The sequence below is a fragment of the Chrysemys picta genome, chromosome 2 (genome assembly GCF_011386835.1).
Source record: "Chrysemys picta bellii isolate R12L10 chromosome 2, ASM1138683v2, whole genome shotgun sequence".
In the NCBI taxonomy this organism is placed as follows: Eukaryota; Metazoa; Chordata; order Testudines; family Emydidae; genus Chrysemys; species Chrysemys picta.
In genome coordinates this window covers 170611509-170634736 of record NC_088792.1, presented here as the reverse complement: position 1 = coordinate 170634736, position 23228 = coordinate 170611509, and the positions used below count along the sequence as shown (strand labels likewise).

Here is a 23228-nt window from a genome sequence, read left to right as displayed (position 1 = left end):
ATATTCCTGTTATTTATCCAAATCCCAATGTGCTTTTAGCTGATATTTTACTCCATAACTCTAGTGTATGACTTACACTTAAAGCAATAAAAAAAAACATGCTGAAATTATGTTTCTACTATCGAAATGGGTGATTTAGCTGATTATAGGGGGTTTTTTGGGGGGGGGGGGTTGTCACTTGTGTTCTGATATGATATTCCAAGCACTTTTAATAGTTTCCTTGTTACCATTCCAAAATGATAGTCACTTAACTAGGGTTGATTATACCCAGTACTTAATTTGTAATGAAAGAGGTGCCAGGGAGAAGCAATTTTTTTATATACATAATGGATGCAGCAAGCCTAGAGGTGCCTGAGCTGTGAACTGCCAAGCCTAGAGGTACCAGGTTTATGAACTGTTAAGCCTAGAGGTGCCGGGACTGGCACAAATTAAGCACTGGTTATGCCCAGCTGAGACTTTTAAAAAGACCGTTGTTTTGTCTGCATCAGGTTGCACAGTGGTGTTTAAAATCATGCTATCTGAAATGTTCGCTAACACTTGGCAAACATAATCTTCTTTCCTAGTCTAGACAGGGCCTTAGCGACTTGCTTCTATGACCTGCCGGGAGCAGCATGTATGAAATGTAACCCTAACAGGGCAACTCAAACCCGCTGGTGCAGGAAATTAGAGACGGGCGGAGGCTGAGGGATGAAACGCCCCATGGTGGCTCCCGGCGCTTCCGGGCTCCAGGGGGGCGGGATCCCGGGGCTCAGCGGCGCTAACACAAGCCCGAGGCCGCCTCCCCTTTGCCCAGCGCCACCGGAGCCGCTTCAGCGACCTGCGCGCCCGGCTCCCCGCAGCAGCCGCCGCCCGATTCCGCACCGGTCCCGCAGCACCGCCCCTGGGTCAGTCCCGGCCTGGCGCCGTCTGTCCGGGGCCGCCTGCGTGTGGGGCGGGTCCTGCCGCGCTCGCTGCCTCGGGCGCTAGAAACCCCGAGCCGGGGGCGGGGAGCGGGGCTGCGACTTGGGTTTAGTTTCCAGCCCGGGGCTCAGGGCCGCTCGCTTCTGGCGGGCGGGAGGAGACGCTGGGAGCCGGAGTCCGCCCCGGGCATCGGCCGCACGGTTGGTTCAAGCAGCCCGGGGCGGGGGGGTCTCGCTGGTGTCCGGTGAGTTTGTGTCTCTTGCAGTGACCGCTCCTGCTCCGGGCGCTGGGACAGTTTGTGCAGTGGGGGGCTGAGAGCCAGGAACCGAACTGTAAACCTGGAGTGTGATGGAAACACCGCAAGCCCGGGGGGGCGGCACCCTGTGCTCCTGCTGGGATGGGCGGGAGTGGGGGGCAGGTCTGCCTGGGGGGGGAGAGGGGAGGAGTCAGGCTCCTAAGAGACCAGACACCTGAACCTTGAATCCACAAGTCACAATAGGTGTCTCAGGTCCTTTCCCTGCCTTGAGAAGGTGGCTCAGCCTGTGGTTTCCTCCTCCCAGTAAGACCAGGTGGAGGAGGAACCCTGTGATTCTGTGCATCTTGCCCTGGGGTTTGCAGTATCTGCCAAGGACCCTCTCCCGGTTCCCTTGCCGGTGTGGTAGGACAGAGCTGGTGGGTGTGGTACACGCAGCACAGGATGCTGGTACTTGGGATTTATTAAATCCGTTGCATATACAGGGGCCCTGCCTTGGCTGCTGACTCTTGTGGGAGAGGCTCTGGCGAGGGGAGGTGCCTGGCACTGCCATTTACTGAGCCACTAAAACAGCGCACTTGTCTCTAAATGAATCCCTGCAGCCATGGAGTGAAGGAGACAATAACGCTTGCAGTGTACATACCACTATTATGTTAATAAACTCTGTATAGCAGCATAAACTATGCTATTCTAGACTGCGCCTAAGGCAATGTCTTGGTCCAATAAAAGCTATTACCTCCTCCATCTTGTGTCTCTAATAAGTCTATAAAACAGACAGTACAAACTCATTGGAAGATTAGACCATGGGCCTGAATTACATTTTAATTGAAATGTTGGGATTAGAATCATAGAATATCAGGGTTGGAAGGGACCTCAAGAAGTCATCTAGTCCAACCCTCTGCTCAAAGCAGGACCAATTCCCAACTAAATCATCCCAGCCAGGGCTTTGTCAAGCCGGCCCTTAAAAACCTCCAAGGAAGGAGACTCCACCACCTCCCTAGGTAACGCATTCCAGTGTTTCACCACCCTCCTAGTGAAATAGTTTTTCCTAATATCCAACCTGGACCTCCCCCACTGCAACTTGAGACCATTGCTCCTTGTTCTGTCATCTGCCACCACTGAGAACAGCCGAGCTCCATCCTCTTTGGAACCCCCCTTCAGGTAGTTGAAGGCTGCTATCAAATCCCCCCTCATTCTTCTCTTTTGGAGACTAAACAATCCCAGTTCCCTCAGCCTCTCCTCGTAAGTCATGTGCTCCAGACCCCTAATCATTTTTGTTGCCCTCCGTTGGACTCTTTCCAATTTTTCCACATCCTTCTTGTAGTATGGGGCCCAAAACTGGACACAGTATTCCAGATGAGGCCTCACCAATGTCGAATAAAGGGGAACAATCACGTTCCTCGATCTGCTGGCAATGCCCCTACTTATACAGCCCAAAATGCCGTTAGCCTTCTTGGCAACAAGAGCACACTGTTGACTCATATCCAGCTTCTCATCCACTGTGACCCCTAGGTCCTTTTCTGCAGAACTGCTACCTAGCTGTTCGGTCCCTAGTCTGTAGCAGTGCATGGGATTCTTCCGTCCTAAGTGCAGGACTCTGCACTTGTCCTTGTTGAACCTCATCAGGTTTTTTTTGGCCCAATCCTCTAATTTGTCTAGGTCCCTCTGTATCCGATCCCTACTCTCTAGTGTATCTACCACACCTCCTAGTTTAGTGTCATCTGCAAACTTGCTGAGAGTGCAGTCCACACCATCCTCCAGATCATTAATAAAGATATTAAACAAAACCGGCCCCAGGACCGACCTTGGGGCACTCTGCTTGAAACCGGCTGCCAACTAGACATGGAGCCATTGATCACTACCCGTTGAGCCCGCTTTCTATCCGCCTTACAGTCCATTCATCCAGCCCACACTTCTTTAACTTGGCGGCAAGAATACTGTGGGAGACCATATCAAAAGCTTTGCTAAAGTCAAGGAATAACACATCCACTGCTTTCCCTTCATCCACATAGCCAGTTATCTCATCATAGAAGGCAATTAGGTTAGTCAGGCACGACTTCCCCTTTGTGAATCCATGCTGACTGTTCCTGATCACTTTCCTCTCCTCTAAATGTTTCATAATTGATTCCTTGAGGACCTGCTCCATGATTTTTCCAGGGACTGAGGTGAGGCTGACTGGCCTGTAGTTCCCTGGATCCTCCTTGTTCCCTTTTTTAAAGATGGGCACTACATTAGCCTTTTTCCAGTCATCTGGGACCTCCCCCGATCGCCATGAGTTTTCAAAAATAATGGCTAATGGCTCTGCAATCTCACCCGCCAACTCCTTTAGCACCCTCGGATGCAGCGCATCTGGCCCCATGGACTTGTGTACATCCAGTTTTTCTAAATAGTCCCGAACCACTTCTTTCTCCACAGTCCTGGTCACCTTCTCCCCATACTGTACTGCCCAGTGCAGCAATCTGGGAGCTGACCTTGTTCGTGAAGACAGAGGCAAAAAAATCATTGACAACATTAGCTTTTTCCACATTCTTGGTCACTAGGTTGCCTCCCTCATTCAGTAAGGGGCCCACATTTTCCTTGATTTTCTTGTTGCTAACATACCTGAAGAAACCCTTCTTGTTACTCTTAACATCTCTTGATAACTGCAACTCCAAGTGTGATTTGGCCTTCCTGATTTCACTCCTGCATGCCTGAGCAATATTTTTATACTCCTCCCTGGTCATTTGTCTAATCTTCCACTTCTTGTAAGCTTCTTTTTTGCGTTTAAGATCAGCAAGGATTTCACTGTTTAGCCAAGCTGGTCGCCTGCCATATTTACTATTCTTTCTACACATTGGGATGGTTTGTTCCTGAAACCGCAATAAGGATTCTTTAAAATACAGCCAGCTCTCCTGGACCCCTTTGCCCTTCATGTTAATCTCCCAGGGGATCCTGCCCATCAGTTCCCTGAGGGAATCAAAGTCTGCTTTTCTGAAGTCCAGGGTCCGTATTCTGCTGCTCTCCTTTCTTCCTTGTGTAAGGATCCTGAACTCGACCATCTCATGGTCACTGCCTCCCAGGTTCCCATCCACTTTTGCTTCCCCTACTAATTCTTCCCTGTTTGTGAGCAGCAGGTCAAGAAAGGCTCTGCCCCTAGTTGGTTCCTCCAGCACTTGCACCAGGAAATTGTCCCCTACACTTTCCAAAAACTTCCTGGATTGTCTGTGCACCGCTGTATTGCTCTCCCAGCAGATATCAGGGTGATTAAAGTCTCCCATGAGAACCAGGGCCTGCGATCTAGCAACTTCTGCTAGTTGCCAGAAGAAAGCCTTGTCCACCTCATCCCCCTGGTCTGCTGGTCTATAGCAGACTCCAACCACGACATCACCCTTGTTGCTCACACTTCTCAACTTTATCCAGAGACTCTCAGGTTTTTCTGCAGTTTCATACCGGAGCTCTGAGCAGCCATACTGCTCTCTTACATACAACGCAACTCCCCCACCTTTTCTGCCCTGCCTGTCCTTCCTGAACAGTTTATATCCATCCATGACAGTACTCCAGTCATGTGAGTTATCCCACCAAGTCTCTGTTATTCCAATCACATCATAGTTCCCTGACTGTGCCAGATTAGTTTTTTCTGGCTCATTGCTTGTTTTATGCACATTTTGGGCCCCTCACTCCCCCCCCTTTTACAAATAGAGCTAACTGTATATCTAAAGATATGTGACATTGTGATCACCAGATAGTCTTATGTATTATTTCAATGTAAAACAAGCTTTTTTATTTTTGAGGTGTCTGTATGTGGGGGGGAGGGAGCCACTTATGGATATATACACTTTAGGCCCTAATCCTGCAACGAGCCCCGCATAAAGCCCCACTAACCGCCTTATGGAGCTCTATGAGACTACAGAAGTCCACACATGCAGACTTATTGCAGGATTGGAGTCTTAGTTTTTAAGATAACAATATACCAGCAGTCCTCGACTTTACAACGTTCGAGTTACGACGAACAGCACCTATGACAGTTCTACATTGACGCCCTGATTCGACTTACGATTATAGGTTTTGAGTTTACGCTGCTCAGTCCCGCAGTGGAGTAGATTGCAGTTACGAGTTACGATGTTACAATGTATGATGCAATTGTAAGGAACCAATTGTGTCACAGGTCCTAGGATTGCCTGTATCTACAAAAACATTACAGCTTGTTAAATACTGCTTTTGCCTTTGCTCCCATTATGCTCCCACACAAGGGGAGAGAGATATGCATACACAATTTTTTAAACTTGAGAGATGAATTTTAAAAACTCAAACTATTCACAGTATTCAGAGAGTGCAGAATAGTTTTTTGACATTCATTCATTCATTCAAAAAAAAAAAAGATTTAAAGTGTTTATTATTTGTTTCCAGCAACATTGTTATATCCAGCAAATATCCTCGGCAATTTCCGGTCATTAAAAAGGGGTGATCCCTTCTCTGTGAAGGTTATAACAAAATAAAAAAGTTGCAATTGTTTGTGTCTTGTTAACAAAAGGTTTTAATAATACAATGTCATTTTGTTCCCTTGCTCTTTTTTGTGTGAGAAATAGATGATTTCCAGCTACCGTTAACCCTTACATAGTGAAGTTATGGGTCCTGTGCCAAACCTTAAAACAAATAAGTAATCAATTAGCTGTCTTGTAGGTGTCACATATGAAGTAGGCCCTCAGGAAAGATTTAAATAGGGGGACTGAAGTTGCTTTGCAGACTAGTTCAGGAAGAGTGTTTCATGCATGGGAGAAGTGCCAACATGGAAAGAAGATATTTGGTAGAAGAGGTTCTTTAATCTAGCAGACAGAAACATGACGAGATCCTATAGCTGGAAGTTGAAGCTTGACAAAATCAAATGGAAAGTAAAGTGCAAATTTTGAACAGGCAGGATAATTAATCATTGGAATAATCTACCAAAAGACTTGATGGCTTCTCAATCACTTCACACTTTTAAATTAAGATTGGCTGTATTTCCAAAAGATATGCTGTAGTTCCCCCACAAGTTAGGGGGTTGATGTTGCCTTAATGAGCATGTGTGAAGTATCTTCACATACTCATAAGGAGAGTGAAGCTCTTAGGGTTATGCAGATGGTCATGAGAGACCACTGTGATTCTTAAAATCTGAGTCCTATACCAACTTGATGTTTGCTAGCAGTGGTAGAGTGGAGGGAACGGGGTAGTTTGAACATGGGGTTGAACATTGGAATGCAAAATGAGGCATGGACAGCCAAAGAAGGTAGACCAGTTATGCAGGACCTTGAAGTCAAGAACAAGAAGCTTGAACATAATGCAGTTTGGAAGGGGAGCAAGCCCTTTGATAAACAAATCCCTCACATCTCCTAGTTTCCCATTCCTACTCCATAACTTTTTGCGTGATTCAACTGGATTTCTTGACTAGGTATATGTTAAATACAGTATTTAAACAGAGATGGACAACATGATACACACCACTACCTGACACTTGTGTATCATGTTGTCCATCTCTGTTTAAATACTGTATTTAACAGTTGAATCAAGCAGAAAGTTATGGAGTACGAATGAACAATATGAAATGAAGTGCTCTTTTAGCATTATAGCCTCTTAATATCTCTGTGATAGTTTTTAAATGTAATATCAATTCTAGAAAAGGTAGCTCTTATTCTCATGTATAGATTAGCAGTTATCAAATTGATTTTTTCCCCCTAATTTTGACACTCTTCCCTATTTCGGCTTTAGTAACTAGAGGAAAAATACACTGCAGATTTGTAAGACTATAAAGCTTGTGGCAGCTGTCAGGATTGCAGGATTGTTTCTTACTTGGACTGTGTTGACCATAGATCTAGAAATTTTTCTAAATTCCAAAAGAATTGTCTGTTTTGGCATGGAAACTCGCATTGTAATGCAGGGAGTTACCCTACACAGCACAGAGCAAAGGGGAAATACAAGCAATGCTGTTTTATAAGATCGCAGAAGTTTTATTCCCTCTGACATGTAGCAATTTATACCAGCACACATACAGACTCCACTGTGTTCGGGAAACTAAAAAAGCAGCTCCAGTATCATGGTCATGAAAGGAATCTGGTTGGCTAGGCCTAATAGTATGGACTGTGGTATACCTAGACCTGTATACCGCAGAGAAATGCATTCCTTTAAGGGAGAGAGAGAGAGAGAAGAGTGTTTGTTTTCCTAATAGGATTGTAAAATGGAAAAGGGTAGATGATTCATTTACTTGGTAACATTGCCCTCAAACTGCGTTAAAGAGCTTTATTCCAGATGGTCAATTAATATTCTAAGTCAAACAGAGTCAAAATGTATTCCTGCTATTTCCAAGGTAGTAGCACTACGTTGGAACCAGAGTGAGTGCATCCGAAGAAGTGGGTATTCACCCACGAAAGCTCATCCTCCTATACGTCTGTTAGTCTATAAGGTGCCACAGGACTCCTTGCTGCTTTTACAGATCCAGACTAACACGGCTACCCCTTTGATCCTTGGTACATCGATTATCTGTTTTAGGGTTTTGATAAACTTCTGTCTTCGATAATAAGACCGCATGATCAAGACAGATCAGTCTTGCAGAAGTATTTAGAAGCTACCAGATTTATATTTTGCTGTCCTGTGTCTCCTAGATTTGGGGTCAAGGAGGACAAAGAACAAATGACAGTACTGAGTCTGTGCTTTTTTCTGTAATATAATACATTTAATTTAAATCAGCTTGCAATTTAATTTCAAGGTGTTTTAATTGAGCCAAAAAAGTACAAAATGCAAAAAACAAACAAAAAACTCTGCAGGAATTAAAACTCTAAAACATGTATGACATCTGCACAAGAGAAGTGCAAGTGTTTACCTGTGTGTGTGGTGTAAAATTCTCTGTGGATTCTTTTTTAAATTCAGTCTAAGCTTTACAGTGCACAAGTGTCTCATATCGCAGTGGTACTTAGGGTAACCAAACATGGACTGAATCAGACTTTGATCTGATTTGAGTTTCTGGTAACACTGCAACAGGAACCAATTTGTAATCTCTGGATGTCATGAGGACCAACAGAGTAATTCCTCTCCTCTCTTTCTTTTTTTAGATTCAATGGCACAATGGGATGGAGTCTGGGCACTGTGACCTTCCCTTCTCATGGGGTCTCAGTGCCTCGGCTCCAACTTGAGCCTGAATTTTACACTGCAGTTTTATAGCCCAGCTGACCCAAACTAGCCATATCTGTGCCTCAGGTCTTTCATTGCAGTGTAGACATAGCCTATGTGTCTTGCCCAAGGCCAAACAGGAAGTCTGTAGTAGAGCAGGGAGTTGATACTGGGTGTCCCGCATTCCAAAATAGCTCTGTAATAAACAGTCCATCCTTCTACAATAATGATTTCTTTGCTACTGCGCTGAAATTGTGCACTTGCGAAATACCCTAAATAGCTGAATATTCTTTTAGAATACTGTTATTAGAAAGTTGCCTTGACAGTTTTGTAGGGACTCTGCAGTTTTGTTCTAGCTTTTTATTGCCATATCAATAATCAAATCAATCCCCCACACTATTAATTTCAATTAGTATTGCCTGCTGGTCATAGGTTCTAAAAATACAAAAGATATCAGTCAGCTCTAATTGGGAGCTTTCCAGTAATTTCTTTATGCACAAGTGTATTTACAATGAGTGACTACCGGGCGGCAGTCATTTTGTTACGGAGATTAATAAAGAGACTGCAATGCGGACTCTTTTTCATGGGGTATTGGACGAAGACAACCAAATTTGCTTCGTATAAGCTACAGAACAGTCATTAGATGGCAACGCTGGTTCGTTTTATTATTAATATGTGTTCTTGGATGGGCACATATGTCTACTATTCATCTTCATTAGACTTCCTTTAATCCCAAAGGTTCTGTCATACTACAATGTGAATTAAGGATAATACTCTCTTGTCATGATTGCTGTCAGTCTCCCAATTGCTTGAATGAGAAATGCTGGAAGCAGAATCTCCTGTTGGTCCCTAGCAGATAGGAATAGATGGGCTGAGAGTATAAAACAAAACCAGTGCTGAACAATTGCTCTCTAATTGAGGTGTCAGGAAGGGAAGAGCAAAGGAAGTTTAAAAATACTGAAACAAAAGAAAGGGATGAAACATTAAAGAGAGAAGACTGCAATAAAGAGCTCTCGTCTTACTTGTGTTTTGCTCACCCTCTCTTTATATTTTCCTATATCTCTTCCCATTTTGCTTCAATCTCCCTATCTCTGCAGAAGTGGCACTCCACCCCTCTAGAAAATATAGTCACAGGATCCGCTCTCCATAACTCTTCTTTGAAATAGAAGATAAGCACTATCCTAGAAAGCAGCAGGAAGTAATATGTGGATTTACTGCAAATGAGTGAATAAGGCAGGTGTTTATAGAACTTTACACCCAAAATCAGTTTGGTTGACAAAGAAAGTTAACAACCCAGATCATAAAGTACATGCAGTGACTATTTTACACCAGAGAATCTAATATAAATTCAAATACAGTAATTATGTACTACAGATTGGATTAAAGTAAATTTGAGGCATTAAGTATTGCACAGCTGTGACTTAAACAACATGTCTCCAATAATGACCATTAAATATAAAACATATTATATGAAATATAAATTGTATTCATGTGACTAGACTAGACTGTCTAGTCTCATGAATACAATTTATATTTGTTGGTAGATAGGTACTGAATTTCTGAAAAACAGTGTAATGCTATTGAAACTCAACACGAATCTTAAGGAATTGGAAAACTTTGCAATTTGTGTGAGTTTGTCCCACTTGTTATCTGAAGGCTCTTATATAAACTCGGATTTTGAGAGAGAGAGAGAGAACACATGATCCTTAAACTTATTTGATGCTTTGCTATATCCTGAGGTGGTGTAAAACCAGTAGTTCCACTGACTTCAGTGGAGTTATGGTGCTTTATACCAGCTGAGAATCTGGCACATTAAATACTCATTACATTTTAAATCTGTATCTTACATGATCTTTCCTTTGTGTTTTGTCTTATAGGTTCTGAACCATGGATAACCTCAGTAAAGCAAACACCACCTTTGCACTCAACCTATTCAAAAAGCTGAGTGAAAATGCCAATACACAGAACTTATTCTTTTCTCCTTTGAGTATCTCCTCTGCTTTGTCCATGGTTTTTTTGGGTGCAAAAGGTAACACTGCAGCACAGATGGCAAAGGTATGTCTGGATAAACTTGAACCACTTAAGACAATCTTGGTCTAGAAGCTGAACCACAGATCTCTAATGTATGTTCTGTACCTATGGAAAACTCCCATTAGCATCCTTGTGTGCCTGAGAGTAGAATTTTGGTGGCACCATACAGCTGAGGTGCCTTGAAAAAGAGAGAGCTGTCTAGCTGCCTCAAGAGTTAGAAAAGAATTTCTTCAATTACATTCTCTGGGATTAATATCCGATTATACTAATCACCTAAATATGACTTTAAAACATAGCCAGGAGCATTTTCTTAAAATCAGGCCCCCTTTAAGGTGTCAAGTTGGGCAACCAAAAAAATCACTAGTCTTTTGAAAATGTAGGCCTAGTTCATTAAACTCTTAATGTCAACTCCTGCTCCAATGAGCACTCAGAACCTCTAGAGAGAAAGAGGGCCTAGGAAAGAAGAGTTGGGTGCCAAGTATGGAGCCCTGAGGTCCCACTGAAAGGTCAAGCAAAGACCTAAGAGGAGACCCAGGAGACAGAGTCACAAATGTGAAGGGAGAACAAGATTTAGAAAAGGAGAGTGATCAATAGTGGCAAAATTGGCAGGAGTCAGGGAAAATGAGGGTGGAGTTGAGGCCCTGAGATCTGTCTGCAAAGAAGGACTTCTGTGTTGCAGTTACATACCCATTTAGGTTCTCTTAGCTTGTGGGTTTTTAGTGTAGTCTGCTTGGTTTCCTGGGGTGAGAATTATAAATTTCAAAACTAGATTTATAGCTGTCCACTTAGAGCCTTGTACAATATTTGGCTTAGGGGAGGTGAAGAGTTGTCTAAACTTGCAGCTTCAACAATAAAATAGGGTAGAGTTGAAACCGATTCCTTATAATCTGTAAGGACTTTTAGAATTGGGATGTATATGTCTTTTGTTTAGAATGATTAACTACCATACGAGCAGACGTAGCTAAAAATTACATGTACTAGTGGGTGTGAACATTCTCTTGTTGTGTGTCAGTAAAATCTCTTGGTCAAAATATCAACCAGTACAACAGCTCTGCAGTAGTTATGGAATTCATAGCATGGCATTTTATAGCAGTTATTACTCTTAAGCAAATCCAACATTTGGGAGGTTGATTTTTTTTTTAAATACTATCTTAATCAATGTGTCACCTGAACTCAAACTGAGGATGAAGTTTAAACTTTAGTACTAGTTATGTTTATTTAAACATTGAGACAAATTCTGCTGTTACATTGGTATAAAACTGGAGTAACTATTAGACTTCAATGAAACTGTGTCAGATTTACATCTAGGTAAATGAAAGCAGAATATGGCCTGATCTTGATTTTAAAACCATTGACCTACGAGACCTGATATCAGTGAATTTAGCCTGGAGACTTACCATGGATGTCCCACAGAGTTATCCCAGACTGCATTTGGTTGAATTGGGCCCATTTGTGTCCTATGGAGACACTTCCTTCGATGAGCTGCCCATCTCCCCTGTTGGTTTGGGAAGCCTCTGAGGTCTTGGGCTATTTTGTTGATTTGATCATTTGCCTGCCCACATGCAGTAAAGCACTGTAGAGCTAAAGTTTTCCCTTATAAAGGGCTTTTCAGGGTGTCTTACTTCACTACAGTGTTTCATACTAGAAGAGCCATTCTTGATCTCTATTAAATAAATCTTGCTCATATTAAAGCAATGACTAATGTATTGGAGCACTAGGTCATTCCATAACATTTCTTCATTTCACTAACATTTAGCTGAAAAAAGAACCAGATGTGTTCTTGAATGTACTCCCAAAAGAACCTTCTAGTACAATAGAATGCTAACTATTGTACTATCAGGTGCTTCATTTTAGTAAAGTAGAAGAAGGAAAAGAATGGGGAATGGAACAATGCAAATATGAAATGATGCAACAAATAATTCATTATGGAAGGCAAAATGGAGGCACTGTTACAAAGGGACAAAGGCAGCAGCATACTATGGGTGTGCTTGAATTGAAAGCATAGTTCCAAAACATTGCTGGAAGCTTTGGGGAAAGGACAGTTGAAAGGGATACCGTCAACATAAATCATACCTTGTCTGAAATTTTTTTTTAACCTCTTAGTGTTGCAAGTAACAGTTAAGATGAGGGAAAAATAAGGGACATTTCCCCCCAGTTTGTATACTTGTGCATTTGACAGCACTTTGTGTTTCACTCTTTGTTCCATAATAGAGACACTTTCCCTGTTTGTCATGCTCTTCCGTACAATGAAACAAATTAAAAAAATGTAACTATAAAGCTACAAAAATCGCTATTGGGGCTCTAGAGATGAGTCTGAGACCTGAAGCTACTTTAAATTCATGTTTTGAAACTGAGTAGATTTCAAGTTGATGGTTTTTCTTTAAACTCTCCAGAACTGTTCATTTTATGTGCCCTGAAGCTAGGACTGAGTGAGGGGTCTCTTCAAACCAGCTATGTTTATTTCCATGGTAAAATGTTTTTTCAGCAGTGTCTCTCTTCTAACATAATGAGCTCCAAATGTGTTGTGTAATGGGAAATCCTTTCCCTTTTAGGGCTGCCTTGGGTGTTCAGGCTGCAGCTTTCATCTCTAAGCTGCTGAAAGGCATTGTACTAACCTGTCCGAAAGCACATGTTTCAGCACATGTGGGTCATGCTGAGTGTATTCCTTTCTCTTTCTATAGGTGCTTTCTCTGGACGAAGCTGAAGAGATTCATGATGGATACCAGTCACTTATTTCTGAAATTAACAAACCAGGCACTAATTATGTGCTTAGGATTGCCAACCAGCTCTATGGGGAAAAGACGTTTAAATTTCTTGCAGTAAGTCAAACGTTCAGTTTGTTCTTGTGTTATAACACATTTGCTACGTTTCCACTTTTGAGTGCAAATCAAGGGATTGGCTTTAATCTACAGGCACTATGTAGTTCAGGACCTGACTAACCAAAGCAAGTCTCCTTGTAAAATCCATTTGTGTGCTCAGCTGATTGTTTGACAGTCACTAGCTCTGAACGCTAGAGAACTGGAACAGAGTACTGTCAATGGAAGATCCAACAAACCCCAACTCTTCAGCATTCCATTAATCACTCAGGCATTTTTGGCCAGGAGCTAAGATTTTAAGAATTTCCTTCAAATGGTGGGCAGGGAGGGGAATAGGCATTATTGTGTGACTTTTGGGGGGGGGGGTCTTCCCTCCCCTTAAATTGGACAATGCATTCAAAGGACACAGCAAGGGGCACATCATTTTTTTTAAAAAATCAGACAGAAGAGCGATTAGAAATTCTCCAAAGACTTAGCTGAGAGTAACGGGTACTGGGGTATATATTTCCCGTTTAAAATGCATCCAAAAAGTGTACCCCTGATTTTAACCTTACTCTTTCAGACCCCCTTCTTTCATCTCAGAAAATTAAGAGGTAACTGAAAGTCTCACTTGAGTTCTAGACTCAAAAAAACAAACTTACATTTTCAGTATGGCAATCAACCTTACCCTCCCCAATCTACAGTTATTTTATTACTAAAAGGGATTGCCAGTATAAATTGGCTCAGATCCAGAGATCCTCTTCTCAATTAAAGTTAAAACCACTATAATTAAATATTTAAACTTGGAATCTTTGGCATTTAGTCCATAAAATAGAAGACTTCAAAATACAAATTGGAAAGAGAGAGAGCATGATTTTGACCTAGCCACATAATTACTGACCTATTGACATTTGCACAGTAGACCTTTCATAAGGCTGAAGAGCAGGTTATTATGATCCACACATACTATACAAAAAAGATATAGAAATAACCCCCTGAGATTTCAGTTCTAAACTAGATCAGTTTCGGGTTACTCTGGGAGGGTTATAAAAAACATTATCTAGAGACCGATTTACTTGTACTCTCAAACTGAAGCAAATTGATTGCATCACTCTCATCATGCAGTCTTGTTGTTGATCTGTCAGTAAGCTGGCTGCTCGGACTAAGAATGTAATAATAGAAAATAAAATGTTCAGTTTGAAAAGAAGTGACAAGTTGGTGTTAAGACTGACTCTTTCTGAAGGGATGGAGGAAGAAAAGGTAGATTCTATGTTTGAGTCTTCTACAACTGCACGCCAGAAAAATATATTGTTAAGACATCCTCCTTTTGTTTGTCCTAGACATTTATAGACTCTTGCCAGAAATTCTATCATGCAGAGCTAAAACAACTTGACTTCTCTAGAGCTGCAGAAGATTCCAGAAAACACATAAATTCCTGGGTAGAAGAAAAAACTGAAGGTGAGTAGCTTGCAGAGTTCCACAGTGTCTTGCTAAACAGCTAAAGCCTGTTTAAAAAGCATATGGCCATAGGAGAGATACAATAAGAGAAGGAGAAGAAAAACAGAACTGAATCCTTCAGATTAAGATGTAGTTCTTGTACTGTGCAGATGTTAGAGGATACTGTAGTTCACTGGTCCCAACCTTTTCTGTGGGGCGGGTGCCGGACGACTAGCCGCTGAGGATCGTGGTCGCCAGACAAGCAGCTGCCTAAATGCCGCCGAGAAGCAGCAACATCAAGAGGTATTGCCGCCGAAATGCCGCCGTGAAGCAGCGTCATCAAGAGGCGTCACTGCCGAAATGCCGTCAAAATTCGGTGGCAGCGCTTCTTGACGTTGCCGCTTCTCGGTGGCATTTCGGCGGCTGCTTGTCTGGCAGCCAGTAGGCAGGTGCACTTGGATGCCTCTAACTTCTGCACAATACAAGAATTTTGGGCACCGCATTGAGGACCCCTGCTGTAATTAATAACACAACTAGGTAGATAGGTGTATATCAGCTAAAAACTATGCTTCCTTTAATGTGTCCTAAAGGTAAAATCCAGAATCTGTTGGCTCAGGGTGTTGTTGATTCAATGACCAGACTAATCTTGGTGAACGCCATCTACTTCAAAGGCAACTGGGCAACCCAATTCAACAAGGATTGCACAGTGGAAAGGCAATTTAAAATTAACAAGGTATGAAGTAGGAAAATGTCACTCATTTTTCACTACACTTTCACCCAAAGAAAACAAGAAATGCTTTTAATCAGGATTGCCCTAAGTACATTTTACCACAACCCTCTATTCTTTCCCATCCCATCCCCTCAACACAACCCCTTTGTTTAGTTTATTGTAAACATCTTTGAAACTACATTTTCAAATAAATGCATTAACCTGGATGTATCCCTTGTTTCCTTCATTCTCTCTCTGTTTTCTGCTATACCTCTCTGTGTATCTTTTCAGCAGTGGAGGACAGTAGCTTTGAACATAATTACAGAACTTACAATAGTCAGAATTTTAACATGTAAGAGAAGAACGTGGATAAATGAGTGTCAGACAGTTTGGGATTCCATACATTGTTCAGTGTTTAGAGAACCTGTAAGTCATTTAACATCCCTGTCCTCGAATCTGTTGCTGTTTTGTGTGCACAACTACCACAGAATTATGGTTACTTACAGAAATTGGTCCCCTTTGCTTCAGTTTTTACCCAATGATAAAATTAGAACATGAAAAATGCTCAACTACTTCATGTGTTATAAGGTTTGATTTGTAAAATGTGTGGTGATTGCTAATTCTCCTCAAAGCATTGTAAATCAGGAGCAAATCTACTGCAGTCCGTGGAGCTAAAACAGCTATACTTAGACTATAAGCTCTTCGGGACAGGGTCGGTCTTCTTTCTAGCACAGTGGGGTCTTGGTCCATGACTGGGACTCCAAGGGGTATGATAGTATAAAAAATAAGTGAGAAGAATTGGGCCCTTACTGTCTACAAGCAGAAGGGAACACGCATGTGTTCAGATGTTTTTACACATGGAACGCTTCTGTTTACAGCAAACTTTGATCAAAACAAGATCACTTTTGCTTTAAAATGGATTCCACCATTAAACTGATACACAAATTAGATCAGGTTTCTTTTTTTTAGCAACTCACATCACAGTGTGCAAATCTCCTCATCTTAAAGTGCATCCACTCTACCCCAAGGCATAATAAAGTAATTCTCAATGTGGTGATAGGCCAGCCCTCCTTCTTGGGGAAGCTCATGCATCCTCTTGAGGCTGTCTCCACATACACCTCTACCCCGATATAACGCGACCCGATATAACACAAATTCGGATATAACGCGGTAAAGCAGCGCTCCGGGAGGGCGCGGCTGCATGCTCCAGTGGATCAAAGCTAGTTCAATATAACGCAGTTTCACCTATAACGCGATAAGATTTTTTGGCTCCTGAGAACAGCGTTATATCGGGGTAGAGGTTTAGCACAAACAGGGACTGGTGACATGACTCTGAAGAGCATACCAAGAAACTGAATGAAATGTGAGCCACCTTGTATATTTACTCATACCTTCCTGGATGGTGAAAGTCATTCAGGAGTGCCTGGAAGTCCTACTATCTCTCGATGCCATCTTTTAGAGAGAGAATTTTATTGCCCAGCCCAACACATGCTATAGTCAGGCAGCACCCCAGAAGTCATGATTTGGACAAACTGGAGAAATGGTCTGAGGTAAATAGGATGAAATTCAATAAGGACAAATGCAAAATACTCCACTTACAAAGGAGCAATCAGTTGCACGCACACTAAATGGAAAATGACTGCCTAGGAAGGAGTACTGTGGAAAGGGATCTGGGGATCATAGTGGACCACAAGCTAAATATGAGTCAACAGTGTAATACTGTTGCAAAAAAAGCAAACATAGTTCTGGGATGTATTAGCAGGAGTGTTGTAAGCAAGACACGAGAAGTAATTCTTCCACTCTACTCTGCTCTGATTAGGCCTCAACTGGAGTATTGTGTCCAGTTCTGAGCACCACATTTCAGGAAGGATGTGGACAATTTGTAGAGAGTTCAGTAAAGAGCAACAAAAAATGATTAAAGGTATAGAAAACAGGACCTATGAGGGAAGATTGAAAAATTGGGTTTGTTTAGTCTGGAAAAGAGAAGACTGAGAGGGGACATGATAACAGTTTTCAAGTATGTAAAAGGTTGTTACAAGGAGGAGGGAGAAAAATTGTTTTTCTTAACCTCTGAGGCTAGGACAAGAAGCAGTGGGCTTAAATTGCAGCAAGGGAGGTTTAGGTTGGTCATTAGGAAAAACTTCCTAACTCTCAGGGTGGTTAAGCACTGGGATAAATTGCCTAGGGAGATTGTGGAATCTCCATCATTGGAGATTTTTAAGAGCAAGTTAGACAAACACCTGTCAGGAATGGTCTAGATAATTAGTCCTGCCACGAGTGCAGGGGTGACCTCTCGAGGTCCCTTCTAGATTCTTTGATTCTATGATTGGAAAAAATCCAGACACTACCAAGATAAAAGACAGCCTTTTAAATTTACACTGTGAGAGAAATACATATCCCCAATACAGAGGAGGTATTTTTAAAACTGGCTTGTTTTAAAAAAACAGATAGGCATTAGAACCAATCGTATGGTATAAACTCTGTAAATTCAATGGGATTACTCACATGCTTAAAACTAAACCCTTGAGTAAGTGTTTGCAGGATCAGGGCCTTAACCAGAAGATTAGTTTAAAAGGACTGTAAATTAATCCACCTGATTACTGAACAATACAAATACCAACCCTTGCACTATCATGAGTAGAATTCACAAAAACTTATTCTAGTACCTATATGTTTTAGGAAAATAAACCAGTTTTCAAATACTTCCTATGTATTGTAGACATATATTCCTCTGATGCTGTAAATTTAAAGGGAAGTGTTTTAGTTTGGTAGCATGTTATTTTTTTTTCCAAACAAACATGGACCAATGTTATTTTATTGCCAGATATTCTGAATTTACATCTTGAATTATCATGTTTCATTGTTAGTTAACATTAAAAATTACTCAGGTGGTGCTAATTCCAATACTGACATAGAGAGTAGACATCAGCATGAGCCTATGAACCAAGTATACATTTCCACTCATAGAAACCAATATTGGTATTTAGGCACCCAAGCATTAAAAATTAATCCGATTTACATGAAAAGAAAATCAAAGCATATACGTACTTCTGCATTATGTGCAATTCTGTGCAATATTTAAAATGATGCTGTGTTAAATTCTGAGTGAAAAATTCTGCAAACTACAAAAAAGTACATTATATTAACGATAAGCATTTTAGAACTACATAGGCAGAAATAAACCCACGGAAATTTTATGCTTAAGTAAAGCAATGGGCCTGATTCTGTTCTTATTTACACAAGCTTTACACCAATGTAACTTAAATTGATTTCAACAGTTACTCTAAAATCAGGCCCATAATGTTGAAATTCCTCAATGTACTGTGAGTCTTTTTCTACTTCATAAAATATTTTAACTAAACAGCATTTTGGGGGTACCTTTATATTCTGATTAGAAGCAAACACTGGCCCTGAATCAAAATATTCAAATCTAACAACGCATTAGCAAATCTGAGCCAAAACAGAGATGCTGATGCAGATGGAATAAAATCTGCTACCAGAGGACAACTGGTTGTTTGAAGTATGGACAGAGGGCAGGCCAAAGAGTGAGAAAACCAGGATTCTACACATACAGGAAGTTGTTCAACTTTTCCTAGCATCCCAGTTTTCCCATTCCAGTTCTATGATTCTATGAGTGGAAACCACGGACTTTACTAATTACTGCTTGGGGGTCTAACCTCCTTCCTATTTGTGGATAATGTAATGAAAATGCAAGTGGATACACCCGCTTATCATCTGTATAGTGGACCTCCCCAAATCTGGTCTTCAGATTTTGATAGGTAACAGACAGTACAAGTAGTGTTGATGGATGACCTGCTCTTGTCCATGGAAAAGATACATACATTCACACTCTTGGATCTCTCTGAAGCATTTGATAGAATGCTATTGTTCTGCCTTAGACCTACTGGGGAGTTGGTGCCAATCTTTTGTACCAGGCCATTCCCAGAAAGAGCCCTAACTTGTGAAGTTGCTTAGTTCTCCCTTTTCTTCTTCAAGGAGGGGAGGGGGAATCAGTACTATGCTGACTATCCATTGAATACAGGGTCATATTAAGGTTTTGACCCTAATCTTCAAAGCTGTCTATGAAACTGGCCTGAGCTACTCGAGGACTGTGTTTTCTTCATGACAGGGAATAAAGCTTTTAAAAGAATTCATTACGAACTACAGAACTGTCAGTCACAAAAACTTGTGTGGAAGATGGCAGATGACCTACAACTATGGAATTCACTTTATAAAACATAGGAATGATCACAAATCTCAGCGCTTCCAGAACAAACCGTAAAACTCACTCTTTTGTCCCCAGCCTGCTTACGCTGACTAGTCATTGGTGAACTAAAGAACTGTCAGAAATGGAGTTCAGATAAGCATGCAGAAATCCAGATGCTACCTGGCTTTTAGGCTCCTCTCTGATATCAACCGTGAACACTCCCAAAAGCCAGCATACTAATAGCCACTCTCTTTTTCTACTAATAGCCACTCTCTTTAAACTACTCACAGGATCACTGTTTGTTTTTGCTGCCTGCTCCTTTCCTAAGACCTGGCAAGATCCTTAAGAAAATCTGGCTTTGTGCCCCTGTCCACTCAACCCCTCGTTTTCTGTATTAACAGACAATAGCAGCGGTGGCCATATTTGCCATGTAACATTCAGAGGTTTGAAATCTCCTGCCTACTAGTGTGAAACTATTTAGGCTCAGAGGTCCAGCGTTTTAACAATTTTGTTGATAGGAAGCTACACAGTAAGCAACTAAAATACCTGTAGTGTTTTCCTCAAAATAAATCTCAAGGGACTGGGCATTACAAATGGGAAAAGCCTGATAGAATTTTGGTTCATTCCCTGCCACCCCAAAGGGCAATGGTAGGACCCTTCCCTACAATATTTTCTAGTGCTCTGTCCAGCCTAATTGCAGATGTCCCATGTGATTTGAATCCCAGTTCTTCTAGTTTAGTACCAACATGCTGGCTCTGTAGTACTTGTTGACACTGATACTTTTTTTTTTTTTTTAAAGAATGAGAGCAAACCAGTGCAGATGATGTTCAAGGAAACTAAATTTAACATGAGCTACGTAGCAGATTTTCAGACCCAAATCCTTGACCTCCCTTATGTTGATAACGAGACAAGTATGATCATCCTGCTTCCTGATGAAATCCAAGATAATTCCACTGGCCTGGAACAGGTAAGGCACTTGTTCTGAATACAAAGCTCAAATCCTGCTAGAGAAGAGCATTTGACAAAATCTCATTTAGATCTGTGAATTCACGTCCCAAGCTCCGAACTCACCAGTATTAGCACAGGGTGGGAGAGCTGTGGAGGCGTTACATCTGTCCCCCAAGAGATGGGAATACCATGTGTCACTGTCAAGTAAGCCCAGCTCTCTCTGATGTCCAGAGAAATGTTAAGTTCTGAAAAGAGAGACTTCTTGACTAGGCATTGGGATGAAGTCAGAATGTAGTGAGTGACAGATTGAAGGAGATCCTGGAGAGCTTCCACTGTTACAAAAATCAATTCCTGTTTGATGGATTTCTCCCCCCATATTCCTTTCTAACTGTTGTGGGTTGGGCTCTCCCTCACTGTACCCGACCCTCTACCTAACATTTCTTCATATGGGAGTCCCCAAGTGCTCCTCCATTCAAGAGCTACTGATTTCCTTTCTGTGCTATACTGTTACTGGGCTGGCAAGGGACAGCAAAATAGTAATGCCTCTCCCACAGTAGTCACCTCTGCAAAGGACATGTCATTACTAGTGACAACATGCAATTGCATTAACTTGTTACCATGAAGGATGATCTTGGGACGGTACCTGCATATAACACAGCGGAGCTCTGATCCTAACTGGGGGGCCTTTTGACTGTATTGAAAAAAGAATAAGAATGTTTCTGACTGTCATTTATTTTTGGTTTCTGACTATAGCAATAACATTCATTCCATACCAGGAGAGGATGCTAATCCCTACTGTGTAAACACACACAGTGGGCATTGTTTCATTAGTATAAATTCATGGCTTTTCTTCCTCTATAATTTTGTGACCTTTTCTTCTTGTAGCTGGAAAGAGAACTTACTTATGAGAAACTTACAGAGTGGATAAATCCAGAAATGATGGACTATACTGAAGTGGAGGTGTGTTTGCCCAGATTTAAGTTGGAGCAAGTTTATGATCTGAAGCCTGTTCTGAAGAACATGGGAATGGCTGATGCATTTGACAGCGACAAGGTGGATTTATCTGGAATGTCAGGCAGCAATGAGCTAGTTCTGTCGGAGGTTGTTCACAAGTCCTTTGTGGAAGTCAACGAAGAAGGCACGGAGGCAGCAGCTGCTACTGCATTAGTGTTCCGTATGCTTTGTGCACGGATTGTACCACGGTTCACTGCAGACCATCCTTTCCTCTTCTTTATCCGGCACAACAAAACTGGCAACATTCTGTTCTATGGCAGATTTTGTTCCCCCTAAAAAGAAAAAATGCAGCCCTTAACACAGTAAAGTTATTTCCATTTTACTATCTTGGGATTTTTTTTGCACTCTACGCAACAAGCTTTGTACAGATGCTGTACGTTACATGGTGCAACCCTAAACACCCTTCTCTCTTGTGCCTGAAACAGCTTTTTGTAGTCCTCTATTCAAATTTAAGCAAGAGTTTTAAATAACAGGATCATTTAATATTTATTCCAAGTCATAAGACTTCAAATGGCATTTTCCATAGTTCACTGTAAAGCACCCCTTGTATCCTGTATACCTTAATAAATGCGGGGTTCCTTAACTTGAGTCCATCTCTAGACATAACACCTTGTTTAATGCATCTCTCCATCTCTGTACATATTCCCCTAGAAATTTGGTTCTCATATTTGGGGATGCTTAGCAGCAAGTGGTAAGATCTCGTGGGGAGAGGAAAACGAAAGAAGACTGACTTCTGACTGACCTCCAAATGCTTTTTGCAAATTTCCCTTCTCCCTGTCTCATTTTCCAGACTGATTCATTCTGTGTCTAGCTGTGTCCCCATTTAAAAAAAACAAACAAATAGCTCTTGGCAGCCATCTAACAGATTTTTATGAACGATGCTAACACAAGTGTTACTCTTGAGGGGGAAATTGAGCAAGTACTTATTCAAGACAAGGAATGAAGTCAACTCCACTGAAGTTAATGGAAAAACTTCTTACTGACTTCAGTGGAGTCAGAATTTCACTCTGCATATGTCTCATATGTTAACCTGGGTTACACTAATATTTTTAATACTTTGAAATAGGACAGATATTTGCTTAGACCGATAATGCTAAACTGCACAGCCATAGTGGTCTTATCCAGTGATTTTGGTCTTGCTGTTTCTGCTCCTTGAACCAACAATAAAGGAACTGATGTGAAGTGCTGTGGGGTCAGGTTTTGTTTGGTTTTAATTGTGTAGTTCTTCAGCTGGAGTGTGATTGAAACAAACGTGTGAATTTTGCCATCGATAACTAGCAGGGACAGGCTCTGCCATTCTAAGACTGCACTAGCAGGGCTCCCACCTCCAATGAAGTCCAGTATTTATTGCCTCCTTTATAATACTTGGCTGCCAAGAACATATGTAAATAGAGGCAATAGGGTGGTTAACTTGGAACATAGAATTTAGTGTTGTTCTGAGTGTTGCAGCTAACTCAGTTTCAGTCTCAAATTAGGTTTGCTAACAGCATTTCATAACCTGGCAGAGTGAAGTCTGAGTAGGTAAGGGCATAGCTTTCTCTTCTATAGATGGAATTAGTTTCAGTGAAAACCTCGTTGTTAAAAATAACTTTTCACTGTATTATAAATTGCAATAAGATACCAGTCCTGGATTGTATGCAAGGTTTTCATTCCCTCCACCAAAAACAAATCCTGACCCTTCACAATCGTTGCCCCTACAGACACTGGAACAGGGTTCAGCATTATCCACAAAACTGTAAGGAAGTAGAAACACTGACTTGACTTTGAAGGAAGTGAAAAGGAACAGTCCCTGTGGGCAGAGCTAGGGCATTCTAAGCT

The 23228-nt window shown here is 41.6% G+C and overlaps 1 protein-coding gene across 7 annotated transcripts; it reads left to right on the top strand.

The window, feature by feature from the left end:
- The first annotated feature begins 720 nt into the window (after positions 1–720).
- Positions 721–22592, top strand: LOC101930775 (serpin B6-like). Of its 7 annotated transcripts, none has more exons than XM_065584844.1 (8): positions 729–884; positions 10147–10324; positions 12982–13119; positions 14436–14553; positions 15123–15265; positions 15536–15667; positions 20248–20415; positions 21282–22592. In XM_065584844.1, the coding sequence occupies exons 2-8, from the start codon at positions 10157–10159 to the stop codon at positions 21684–21686; spliced, it is 1272 nt and encodes a 423-aa protein (XP_065440916.1). In that variant the 5' UTR covers positions 729–884; positions 10147–10156; the 3' UTR covers positions 21687–22592. The 7 variants fall into 7 exon arrangements, with proteins under 7 accessions (XP_065440917.1, XP_065440916.1, XP_065440913.1 ...); XM_065584841.1 differs by having other exon boundaries at positions 15533–15667; XM_065584847.1 differs by lacking the exon at positions 15536–15667 and adding an exon at positions 9367–9502 and having other exon boundaries at positions 744–884.
- Positions 22593–23228: the final 636 nt, after the last annotated feature.

Bases quoted from the DNA above. Each gene is read 5' to 3' on its own strand.
- LOC101930775 (XM_065584841.1), top strand. From the start codon at position 10,157: ATGGATAACCTCAGTAAAGCAAACACCACCTTTGCACTCAACCTATTC. The intron at 13,120-14,435 runs GTAAGTCAAACG...TGTTTGTCCTAG, and splicing joins AGACGTTTAAATTTCTTGCA to ACATTTATAGACTCTTGCCA. The intron at 15,266-15,532 runs GTATGAAGTAGG...GTATCTTTTCAG, and splicing joins GGCAATTTAAAATTAACAAG to CAGTGGAGGACAGTAGCTTT.